Source organism: Malaya genurostris, chromosome 2 (assembly GCF_030247185.1).
Source record: "Malaya genurostris strain Urasoe2022 chromosome 2, Malgen_1.1, whole genome shotgun sequence".
NCBI lineage: Eukaryota > Metazoa > Arthropoda > Insecta > Diptera > Culicidae > Malaya > Malaya genurostris.
The window spans coordinates 233,601,384-233,614,403 of record NC_080571.1 but is presented as its reverse complement, the minus strand read 5'-3'; the positions used below and the strand labels follow the sequence as shown (position 1 = coordinate 233,614,403).

The 13,020-nt window shown below is 41.3% G+C and overlaps 1 protein-coding gene across 1 annotated transcript; it reads right to left on the bottom strand.

The window, feature by feature from the left end:
- Positions 1-770: 770 nt before the first annotated feature.
- LOC131428164 (uncharacterized) lies at positions 771-11,327 on the bottom strand. The gene is made up of 6 exons (XM_058591872.1): positions 10,381-11,327; positions 8,332-10,314; positions 2,339-2,555; positions 1,945-2,272; positions 1,739-1,884; positions 771-1,673 (listed from the first exon to the last, which is right to left on the bottom strand). The coding sequence occupies exons 1-6, from the start codon at positions 10,958-10,960 to the stop codon at positions 1,394-1,396; spliced, it is 3,534 nt and encodes a 1,177-aa protein (XP_058447855.1). The 5' UTR covers positions 10,961-11,327; the 3' UTR covers positions 771-1,393.
- Positions 11,328-13,020: the final 1,693 nt, after the last annotated feature.

Below are 13,020 nucleotides of genomic sequence, written 5' to 3'. Positions count from 1 at the left end.
GGAAATATATTCCATTTTACTCACTTCGATCACAGTATACAAAAACCAATATGGCGTGCTATGTGCTTGCGTTTTACAAATTGATTCGGTACTCTACCGAACAATTCGCTAAAAATCGATAAATTACTGATCGATCAGCACGATTTCTATTAAATTTACCGAATAATTTCAAAGTGAAGACAGTTCGGTAGATAATTACCAAATTTTCAGTACATGTTTTTGAAGAGCTGAATTTCGGTAACAAAATATGCTGAATACGTCAATTTTTATAAGAACAGCAGACTAATCGGTATTTTTTATAAAAATAGCGAATTTTCCAGTAAAAATATTACCGAACTGAAAATCCGAAAATAAGTGTGTAGTGTATAACTTGGTAGGTAGTCGAAATAATGTTATATTAAAATGGACAATCGACCAAAAAAGTTTATGATCCCTGCATCTAGGGCCGCCGAGAGGGAGGGTGGGACTTTTTCAGGGGGCCCGGAAAATCCAAGATTCTAATGTTTCTTATTCTTCATTATCAAATCATTCCTTGGGACATTTCTTGTGCTCGTTCAATCCGGAGATGAAGAAGGGGTGAAATCTTTTTTTTTTGCTCACTAAACGAACGGGATCCGTATTGTAATCCTCGCATTTTTTCTCATACACAAGGTATGAAAGACATCTCAATCGGTTATTACATTTTATTCGGCATCCACGTGAATTATTCAACGGTAAGTCAAAGAATTGGCTTATTTCTTTTCTAAGTTACAAGACCAAGTAAATAACATGTAATTCAAAAATAGATTTTACAGGTATATTTCATATATTTTATCTCAATGTACTCAATCGTCTCCAAAACCAATCTGTACTACTGGTTTCGTTTAAAAACAATAAGTTATTTAGTTATCAAATGTACATAAATATGCGAAATCAAAGATTTCGTCTCTTTTGTTGCACGTCCTCGAAATAGTGAAATAAAACATCTATACTATTACAGTCAATGCAAGCGTGAGCCCAACGATTATGCACTTCTTTAGAAATCCTATGCCTGCCCTAGCATCTGAATAAGACTATAACGTAAAAACCATAAAATTGAACGGAGAAACGGGTTAACCGAAAGAATACGTTTTTCCTTTGACCGTTATCTCAATGACAATCAAAAACACTCACTTATAGCTAAAAACTATAAAAATATATGCTGGAAAGTTCCCAACTTAACCAAGGGTTACAAAAACCAGTATGCGGTTTTCTTACCGCACCACCTTTCTACGTCGAGTTTGTTTTAGTAATTTTAAGCTGTTCAAAGGATCTAGGTTATACAATATATGACTTCTGTTATAAACAATTACTACGTCTACTCATTTGCCATCGAAGTCTGCTGCACAGCATCTACTCGAGCACTCTGCACTTTTTAGCTGCTTACCAACGAGTACTCGTCTATCGTTTTTAACTTAATGAACTTATCACTAACCAACACTATCTGCCTGCCATCGGTTGAACCGATGAAAATTTTTTCCCTCGTGGCAAGAATATCGCGAGTTACCCTACGTTCTTCGGGACTTTGCAGTTGCTTATGGTTGGTGAAACACGTCGTGAGATCATCCAGACTAATTGCCAGCAATTCGCCGTTCTGAAAAGTTGTACAGTGGAGACCCGTTGAGTCGGCAGAAAGCGTTGATTCACACAGAATGCTGGAAGAAAAAAAAGTTTTGTTTTATTCAATAAGCAGCCAGTGAAATTCCGAATGTTTGCTTACCTAGTAGATTCCAAGGGAACCTCGTACCCCAAAACCTGGTGCCATGATCGCTTACTCATGTTTATGGCAATGACTTTAATGAGTTTCCGTTTCGGGTTGCCACTAGACGATGGACATAACTGGACAAGGAACAATGCTTTTTCATCCTGAACAGGAAGGAGAAAATTTATGTTGATGTATCAAAAGTATTAGAAATAGAAACTTACGTTTTCTGAGTGGACAAAAGTAACCAGCGGTTGGTGTATGCACACTTTTAAATCAACCGTGAACAACAAGTATCCATTCTCATAGCTCCAAATTACCACCATAGAACTCCCCAATCCAATCAACTGTTCATTGTCCATACATTTGAGAGAATTTATTTTTTGCGTTATGGTTGGAAATTCTCTAATGCTCGCTAGGGTTTCTAAGTCCGGAGTCAAACTGTACTTGCACAGTCCAGTACGGAAATCTGTTTCGGACATTTGCTCATGCCAGCAGATTATAAAATACCGCGAACGTGGCAACGTTACGAATAGTAGATCAGGAAGTTTACTGGAAAGTAGATTTTTAGGTATAAGCTGTCGCCAAACAATGGTAATCGTAAAAAGTATGCCTCACCTTCTCACACTGTCCAGTTGGAGGGATTTCATTCGAACACAATGTTCCTCTTTGTCGTCCTCACTTGTACTCATGAAGTAGTGATTAATGTAAACCGATGCCAGAGGGCACACACGGGATTCATCTTCATCTAGATTTCGTGCTCGCGGTTCCATATAGAATGGTGCATTCTCGTTGAATCCCAAACGCTGTGAGTTTAATGAATCGATTTGAAAATCTGCAAAGAAAAAGGACAAGGTAGATGCATTAGTTAATTGATAAGGATAGTTATAGAATTGTTGAAAAAAATAACGACTTCTGATCCCCACCTACCATTTGACTCAGCTCAACGAAATCGAAGAATGTATGTGTGCGTGTGTTTTTTTTTTTGTGTAAATTTCTAAAAATTTTCTATCCACTCAATTTTCTTGGAGATGGCTAGACCAATTTCAATAATACTAATCTTATTTGGATCATAATGTTGGAAAAAGATTCTCTGTTTCCCGCGTAAGTGACTTGGTTTACGGTGCCGTCTACCCCCTTTTGGTTCCATCACACAGCGGTATGTTGAATTTAGATTACTAATGAAATTTGAAGTTACAGTTGAGTGGTTAGTAAACGACTGGACAATGCGCTCATAGCCTCTTGTCTAGTAACTCCTATCCCTACCTCCCCGCGGAGCCGACTGGAGTACGAGTAATCATAGGAAAGATCGGGTAATCAACCCCGGTGGGACCTTGGTCGTATGCTGACAGAGAAGGGGGTCCTCTTAGGAGGATGTCGGAGCGTCTGTACTCCATGTTAAGAACGGCTTCAGACAGCGTCTGTACTGGTATCCAGCAGCTGAGTATGAAATGCTGTATCCCGTCCAGCTAAATCCAAGGTGGCAATCCCACTAACGGGTTCGTCCTATCAGGAATCAGAACAAATTGGCTCGAATGGCACGTTCCCCTTGATATTTGGAGATTTGTGCCTTGCCATCCATATTATTTGTTTTCATCATTTTCCCGATGTGTTAGAGGGAGGGATCGAAGGGAAATGGTAAGGTTTGGACTAGGAGAATGGGGGAAATTGACGACACAAAAAACATAGAAAGCAGAAGTAAATTCTGCACCCCTGAGGGATGCTGAACAATCTGCTGGGGATCACATTTAGTGAAAGCAGAAGTAAATTCTGAACCTTTGCGAGGTCCCGAACAGTCTGCTCTTAAAGCCTATTCAGGTTTGTTACTATGTACGTTTTTCTGATGAACGATACGTACATAGATTTTCTGAAAACCATAGTTCAGACGGAATTTTGTTTTCTCTAGAAGGCTCATTGAGTCATCGTCGATACTGCAGAAAAACATGCGTTTTCCCACAGTAACCGGACCCGCCTTGAGTAACATCCACCGATTCAACAAAATCCCCGGATTTTGCAGATCTAATCTCATCAGAACATCGGATACAGCCAACCCTTCCTCAGTATCCCAAGGAATAGGAAGGCAAACCCGATTTTGATGTAGACTGTAGGGTTCAATAATGAACTTACTATCGCCAGCCTGCTGGTTTATCAAACCAAGCTTCTGCTTGAGCCAGGCACTGCTCATCTCATTCTCCGGAGAGAACCAGACGATGCCGTACCTAAGTCCACAGCCTTTGAAGCTTGGTATAAACTCCGTAGACGGCGTTGTGAAGAGACATTTGTTCAAGTCTCTTAATAAATGGGCTTTCAGGTCCTCAGTGAACATACCGTTCAACATCCGGACCTGAAAGCGCTCAGTTTGTTCGGACAAGTGGCCTCTAGAAGCAGAAGCCGCCTTTCCGAGAGCTTGTCTTTTGCGAATCTTCTTTTTTAGATTTCGCTCAAAGTTTTTACCTTTGTCTTCGCCTTCTGTTTCAACGGTGGAAGGCGAAGGACCGGGTTGAACATCCATCGCAGTCTGACTACTCTCGAATCCATTCCCTCTGACTTCCATATTCTGGTCGTTCCGACACTTTGTGACGGAACTCCCAGGTTTCTGGCCATCAGACGGTTCGGAATGAGAGCAGTCAGATGATTGGATGTATTTTGTATCCATTTTCCGAAAAATAAAAGAGAAAAAAGCGATACGAATTTAAAGCGTGAAAGCGCGCGAGGAAATACTCAACCTTTCGCTAGTGCGATCCAAAGTAAAAGAAAGCCGAAAGTGCGTTCCAAAAGAACAGAGTTGGATACTCACTAATACTTTAATCCTAATTAGGTAATCCCAAATTCTATGGCAGAGAATTTGTACGCAATTATATTCACAAGTAAATATAAATGCTTCGTATGGACGAGTGTGACAAACTGTCCAAATCTACACACACCGACCGAAGATACACTTGAAGTGTTAAATCGGAGTAATAAATTGTACACACAGTGGTGCAAACGTTCGAGACATGCTCGGCAAACCCGCAGCCCAACTGAAAACCCCAGAGCAGCCCCCCCAAAAGCTGTTATAAACCAACAGAACAATAAATACCACAGAGGTCAAAGTGCAAAAATGACATCTGATTTGCATCCAGTGCACTGTCTCCACAGCCAAGGGAAAAAGGAAGCGACCAGGACATCAATTTGAGCAGCACTGTTCGCGAGCAGTTCCCAAACCGTCCACACCGCGGTGTACAATTTAACACTCCTGTATCTATATAGAACAGCTAGCGCTGGCTTACCGCGCAGATTCCCTGCATGGCGCCAAGTAGTAAAGGGATATAATTTAAATCCAACGATCACACAGCGACAGATCGTGTGGAGATGAGCCAGAATGCTATTTACACATATAGCGAGTGCCCAAACAAAAAAGTTTGAAACTTTACTATCTTACCGGTATTGACCAGTACAAATAGTTTTACACCACCAGTTGCGATTGAAAGGCAACCGATTGGTGTGTATTTTGCATCTGTCACATACCTGAGTGCCCAAAGGCACCGAATGTAATGTGAAGATAGAGTGCAAAAACATTTATTTTTCCTCAGTGACACACATAGGAAGAATAAACTTACCTGAATGGTATGAGTTCATATCAAACCTGTATACTAGCCAAAGGGCTAATGGAATCCTATATACCGATGTTTGACCGGCAATATAATAAAAACACAAACACTGGCTTGCGAAGACGCGATGATCGAAGCGACCATGGCGAAAAAAAAGATCAGCAGCCATCAATTTGGCTGATCGGCACTTTAAAATATGCTGTTTCCAGCCACTAAAATGCACTCATTGCATCATTATAGGGTGCGACAACCCTTTAAAAACACTGAAACCACTTCTATAGCTTCCACTCGCGCAGTTTTCACTCTAATATCTATTGCAATTAATACCGGAGAGAATACGACCCGGAATAATCGGCATAGACCCACGCGATGAAATAAGGACTACCACTGGAAACTTGGAACATGGAACTGCAAGTCGCTAGGTTTCGCAGGCTGCGACAGGATAATATACGACGAACTAAATCCTCGCAGCTTCGACATCGTAGCGCTGCAGGAGCTTTGTTGGACGGGAAATCAACCGGCTACCTTCTATCACAGCTGTGACACAACAAACGAGCTGCGAACTGGCTTTATAATGCTGGGCAAAATGCGTCAGCGAGTGATTGGGTGGCAGCCGATCAACGCTAGGATGTGTAAATTGAGAATTAAAGGCCGTTTTTTCAATAACAGCATCATTAACGTGCACTGCCCAGATTACAGCAACAGCTATTCCGTGCTAATAATAGAAGGAAGTTCTACGAGAAGGTGAACCGTTCGTGCAGAGGCCATGTCCTACAGGCCGATATGTGCAAGGACACCAACGGGAATCTTCTTACGAACGACTGTGAGGTGATCGAGGTTGCGGCAGCATTTCGACGAGCACCTTAATGGCGATGTGGCGGAATACGAAAGTGGCGGCGCGGTAACGAACTTGGGAATGCATGCGGAGGAAGTCGAGGAGGAGGTAAGCCAGTTGACAAATAATAAGGCCACTGGCGTTGACCAGCTACCAAGCGAACTACTAAAACACGATGGTAATGCACTAGTGAAACCACTGCACTGGGTCGTTACCAAGATTTGGGAGGATGAGATTTTACCGGAGGAATGAATGGAAGGAACCGTGTGTCCCATCTACATCAGCCTACGACACAATCGATCGAGATCAGCAATGGAAAATCATGCACGACTACGGATTCCCGGACAAACTGATATCATTGGTCAAGGCTACGATGGATCGAGTGATGTGCGTTGTTCGAGTATCGGGGATAAACTCGAGTCCCTTCGAAACTCGCAGAGGGCTACGGCAAGGTGATGGCCTTTCGTGTCTGCTATTCAACATTGCTTTGGAGCGTGTGATAAGAAGAGCGAGGATAGACACGAGTGGCACGATTTTCAGAAAGTCCGTCCAGCTACTTGGTTTCGCTGAAGATATTGACATTATAGTACGAAACATTGAGAAGATGGAATACACGCACATCGGACTAAAAGCTGAGGTCAAGCGGATCGGACTAGACATCAATGTGTCAAAGACAAAGTACATAAAAGGCAGGGGCTCGAGAGAAGATAATATCAGTCACTCATTACGAGTTCTGATTGGCGGTAATGAAATCGAAATTGGGCTCACTGGTGACTGCCGATAATGACACCAGTAGGGAAATTCAGAGACGCATCTTGTCAGGGAATCGGACCCTCTTTGAAGACGGTACGTGGAGAAGGCGAATGAACCATGAACTGCACCAGTTGCTGGGAGGACCTATCCTCGTCCAAACGGCCAATTCATGACTGTTCGCCGCCAGCGAAGGGTCCGCACGTCGTCCTCAACTTGATCGATCCATCTTGCCCGCTGCGCGCCTCTTATACCGTCGGATCATTATCGAGGATCATTTTAACCGGGCTGTTCTCCGACATTCTAACAGCATGCCCGGCCCTCTTTAACCGTCCGACCGGTTAAAATGATCCTCGATAATGATCCGACGGTATAAGAGGCGCGCAGCGGGCAAGATGGATCGATCAAGTTGAGGACGACGTGCGGACCCTTCGCTGGCGGCGAACAGTCATGAATTGAGTTGAATGGAGACGCCTCCTGTATACAGCAGACACTCGCGAGGTCTACGACTGAAAGAGTAAGAGTAAGTTGAATGGAACTGCATGCACAGCAAGACTAGGACGGTGGCTAGCTATACACATACATACATTTTCAGATTGCCAACTGCCATTCAAGGCGGCATCTTCCGAGCTTCAAGAAATTTGTATGGGATTGTAAAACCTTCCATCTGAAGCTAAGTTCGATAAAATTGGTATAGTCAACTCCGAGAGAAATTGTCATTACACACATATAAAGGTTGTTTTATAGAGTTTTTCCACATCTTCCGATAGATAACTGTCATTCTGGTCATCCAACTATCAATCACTTCTGATGTTTTGTTCAGTAATCTTTGACAATCCATAATGGATAGGTTTACATCAGAAAAACGCTTCCAAATTTGTTTTGGGTACGACAGTTCAATTCGTGAAACGCACAGAAAATTGCGTGACGTTTTTGGCGTTTGTGGACGGTCCACCGAACGTAGCATATTCGGCTCAATTAGTTAGTGAACAAACGAAATTTCCGTTTTTGGATCGAGTACAATCCCCGCGAAGTTATCGACACACCATAACACCCAGAAAAGTTCACTGTTTGGACCAACATTTACATATTTTTTCAACGAAGACAAATCAACGGACGAAGCCGTGATAGGTGAACCAATAATCCACCAAGCCTCGCATAAGAAGGGTATCAAAGTGACCAAGCAAAAAGAAACATCGCACCACGCGCGATGCTTTGGTTTATTAGGACACTTTTAAAGAAGCTTTCCTGCATTAGAAGAAGGCAGAACCGATTCAAAGACTATATGTGGTTGTAGGTTCGAGTCCTGCTTCAATTTTCATGAACTGTCATTGTCACTTTCAGTTAAAGTTTTTGGAGAACCTGAGAGCCGACCGTCTTATACCATTCAATTTAGCCTCAACAACGAGCAATAAATAAATCAATGAAGTACTCACCGGTCTGTGACCGTTTGATCTGGCCGATCAGATGCAACTCCTGTTTGAGCCCAAGCAGAGCAGTCAGTTTGGAACACTCCCAAAAGCTGACCAGCTCTTGCTGAATCACAATTAGTTTGTTGGCTTCGAAGAAAACCATGAGCACTTCCCCGTTTGTTCGGGAGAGCGGATTCTTCATAGTACGAATATCGGTTGGTGCCTTCAATGGTGGTGGTTCCAATGCTGGTGTTTCCTGTTGTTTATGTTCGGCGGACGTCGAACTGCTCACGGCACTATCCACCGACACTCTAGTGGACTGCGAAAGTTGATTTCTGACCGGAACATCCTTTTGTTGCGTTTCCTCTGGTACGCTGAGATTGGTGTCGTTTTGGTGCTTTTCTAACTCTTGCAAGTTTGATTCAGACTTGGATTGAATAGAAACCCCTTTACGGCGTTTCTGTTTTGAACTATTCAGTAGGTTCACGAAGGAAGACTTTTTGCGAACCTTTCCGTTCCGGAGGGAGCTCTTCATCATTAAACGACGTATGCTGCGAAGATTAGAACGAACAACTACGATGGACTTTTTCTTCAATTGCGGCTTGCGCACCTTGTAGCGCAGAGTTTTACCAACCGAAGTTGATCGATTTTTGTCGTAGCGTGACACACGATCAGCTGATTTGGGACGATCTGGTGGCGCTCGAATAGAATTCACATTAGATTCAACTGTTGTTGGTTGCGATAGACTAATTGGTGACAACAAAACGACGGCTACTTTGTTATCGTCGACTTCAGGACGACAACGCAGTTTGGTCAAGAGATCGGGACGATATGCCGGATTTCTGCATAAATATTGTGTGAAAGTTTCCTTTTCAGTGTCGTTGTTAAGGAAGTTAGCGTAAGGATCAGACGGTCCGTTTCCTGGGACACTATCTTCCTCCGCTAGCCGATTGAAGCGCGTGGGAAACTTACAGTAGTTTCTACGCACTTGAATTTGGCTTGAGGCTTTATCGATTTCGGGATTAATTTGAGTCCTCCGAAAATCCAACGTCTCACTTAAGTGTAACGATGGAGACGATGCTTCGCCAGTTAGTGAACTATCGATGGTTCGACGTTTTTTAAAGTTTGATTTCTGATTTTGTTTGAGCTTCAACAAGCTCGGACTGTCACTGGTTTCTGAACCGCTACTACTTTCACCACTCGAAATATGTATGGGATCATCCATGTGACGCTTCACTGATGTGCTGGACTCAATTTCTGCTACTGTCGGAATAGAATACAGTAAATCCTCTTTTGTTACACGCCAATGTTCAATGCGATCCTGTTGAGACATTGCAGGCACCTGTTTGTTAATCCGGTCCAGCAGCAAATCAAATTCCGTGTGTTTTTTGCAATTTTGCACAGAATCATCTTTATCGCTAGTTATTTTCATGCACCCGGAACTAGAAACATCCCAGAACGAATTCGCTAAAGACGAAGGATTGACTTGCGTAGCTGAGCTGGTTTCAGAATCAGTTAGAGTACAATGCTCTTCAGGAAAATCATCAGTACAGTTTGTTTTAGATGTACCGGGTAGAGATTTATCTGCTTCATCCTCCTTCATTAGTTGTGATTCATCTTCTGCCTCCGATAATTCCATTGTAGTATCTTCATTTTCTTCTCGCTCGTCTTCTTCAATTTCAATGGTGTATAGTTTATTCATCTTTGCCTCCTCGTTGCTACTACCTAAATTTGGAGTAAGTGTGGGACTTCCCAGAAGTGCCGTATTTCTCGTTGTATTCGAGCGATGACTAGCTACTGATACTCTTGTTGAATTATTTTTCCCTGAAGGAGTGTGAGAAACCACACTCTCTTCGGAATCTGTTTCCGGCTCTAGGTCAATAATACCCAGAAGTTTGTAGGGTCCATTATTTTTCTCCCGACGATTTATTCTGGTTGGTGTTGCCGCAGCCGACTTGTCGAAAGACCGTCGGATAAATCTTTTTTCATAATGATTTGATGTCATTACTGAAATAAATAAAGATGTTTAACAATGATGTCATCCTAATTGTTTTTGTTCTTTTTTATACCAACCTATTTTTGGCTCTGATACAACAGGTCTACCACCAAATATTCTTGCTGCAGAGAGTTCGCCTGGAGAAGGAGGTGTATCCATAACACTGAAATAATTTTCCTTCGACGGAGTAACCTTTTTATTGTACACTCGATTAAAAATGATTCCAGCAGGGACAGGGTTTACTTCCTGCTGCTGGAAAGCCAGAGGGATCCCTCCGAAAATAGCACGATAGTCATGTATTGGTCTTCGCACCATCGGGCGGTCTTCATTGACTGCTGCACTGCTGGAAGGAGATGTACACTCCTTTGATATTGGAATCGAATGAATCTGGGGAGTGTGAACACTCGACGATGCACATTGGACAGAAGATCTTTCTCTGCTAAAGCTCGTAGCATCCGGTTCATCGTCATCTCCTAAATCAATTGTTGGAATATTCTGTACTGACTGACGCTCGTCGTGTAACTCAATTTGGCTCAAGTCCCATTCGCCCACAGAGTCCCCAACAGCAGAGTTCCTTCCTCGGTTATGAGCATGGTTTGCTTCTTTATTTTTCAAACGAATTCTGTCCCAAATATTATCCCGCAGCTGAGAATACATGTTGTATACACTCGTTTCAATAGCACTAAACTAGAATTGTTTTCGTTTTGTGGCAAACCGTGTACCGTCACAACTCGAAGGGCGACGTGCTTTTCGGTACACGGCTCATGACAGCCGCTAATTTATAATGCTAGTGAAAATTTTTACTTGCCAAATACTGATTATTGTCAGTTTCTCAGAAAAACTCGCTATTTGCACTCACAACCAAGAATGCGCTGTTGATGTTTGTTGGGTAAACAGACCTTTTTTATATGATATGCACCAAGCTTTTCCTTAATAAATTTGGAGAATTTTATTCTCGTAAAAAAATTATTCTTGCAAGAAGTTTCTGATACATCCACACGCGAAGGTTTTACGAAGCCTTCTGATGGACTGTCAAATTTTCCAACATGGTCGACTCAAAGGCATCTGTCTATTACAGGGTCATTTAATGTACACACAGGAATGAAATTGATGAGTAAAAGCTGGTTATCAAACCCAAAAATTGGCTGATTCATTAGCGGCCCTTACACGAGCAATAAAAATGTCATTTTAAATGATGTCATTTAAATGATGTAATTCAAATTTGTTTGAAATTTCGTCATTAGTGCACCATTACACGTTCATTAAAATGACATTATTTTTTATTAATGACATTTTTAATGCTCGTGTAAGGGCCGCTATTAGAACCGACGACACGACCTGCCACTCGCTATTAAAAACTGTATCGCAAATTTAACTACCCCTCAGTAACTGATAATGTCAAAACGACATTGCTTAAGAAATTTTTAAAACTGGCAACACAAACTGATAGATTATTGATTTTGAATAATAGTTATTGTAACCTTGGTTACTGTATATTATGGACCAAATGAATGTGAACAAAACAAATCCCGAATCATTTTTCATATGCGAAATAAATGAATGGTAGAAATCGTTATCCTAGATCACCACCTAAATCGAGTGAAGAGAATAAATTACTCACAATGACGCGTAAGTTAGCGACTGAAAAAGCAAAAGCTTATCTACTCAAGGATGATTTAATTTAAAAAAATTATTGAAAACTGCACTAAACAGTTTACGGCAGGATAAAATATATTGATGGAAAAATCTCGAGGTTATTCGATGAAGAACTGAATCCAAAGAGAATGAACTAACAGTGGCATTTTTTTCGGATGGCATTTCCTACTTATGTCGATTGGCAATTGTTGTATATCTCATATATTTCCATATATTGTAGACATTAGAAAGCACACAAATATATCTTGCAATTTGGCTTTGTAATTGTTCTTATTTCTAAACAATGAATTTAATGTATTACAAAACAGTTTGCAACTATCTCCTTAGAGGCTCCACTACCGCCTGAAACAAGAAGATGTCGGCTGGTTAAAATATATTGGAAAGATTACTGGTGATAGTAAACCTTTATTGGGAGCCATTACATCTATTATTGAACCACTAATAATTTTTTAAACTATTCCAAAAGGCAAATTGATTCACATTTCAAATCTGTTATGCACGCTTGCACATATCTACGTTCTCAAATTGTTTGTTTATTTATTCTTGGACTCCATAGCAACTTGTTCTTAGTAAATTGAACAGTGTTGCTCGAGAAGATTATTTCGATCATTCTCAAGGGGTCACTATATTTATGGTAACTGGCGGTGAATCGTTAACGGACAATTTTCATGTAGATTTTTCTTCGAAGTGCTTGGTCGTGTCGTCGTTCGAACCATAAGCAAAATTAAAAGTATCATTACTAAAAAGTAATGTCATTTTAAGGCAGTAATGATGAATTCTCTACACAAATTTGGAATGTCGTTACTTAGTAATCATTAAAAATGGCATTAAAAATTCTCATGAGTGGACCGCTATACAAATTCTAAATAATTCGGTACTCAGCGAGAAAACGAAGAGGTAAACTAGATTTAACAATTACTGTTAAGAGCAGTCCACGACTGGTTGTCGTTTGTTGTCTTGAAATTCAATTCAAATTATAGAAGTATATATAATATAAGCCCAGAAAGCTCATGTAGAGGCTCGCATGTATAGGTGGGTGAATTTTAGAAATAACCGGATGT

Coding starts and splice junctions, on each gene's coding strand:
- LOC131428164 (XM_058591872.1), bottom strand. CDS start 10,960: ATGTATTCTCAGCTGCGGGATAATATTTGGGACAGAATTCGTTTGAAA. Junction 10,315..10,380: donor TGTATCAGAGCCAAAAATAG/GTTGGTATAAAA, acceptor TATTTATTTCAG/TAATGACATCAAATCATTAT. Junction 2,273..2,338: donor CAACTGGACAGTGTGAGAAG/GTGAGGCATACT, acceptor TCTACTTTCCAG/TAAACTTCCTGATCTACTAT.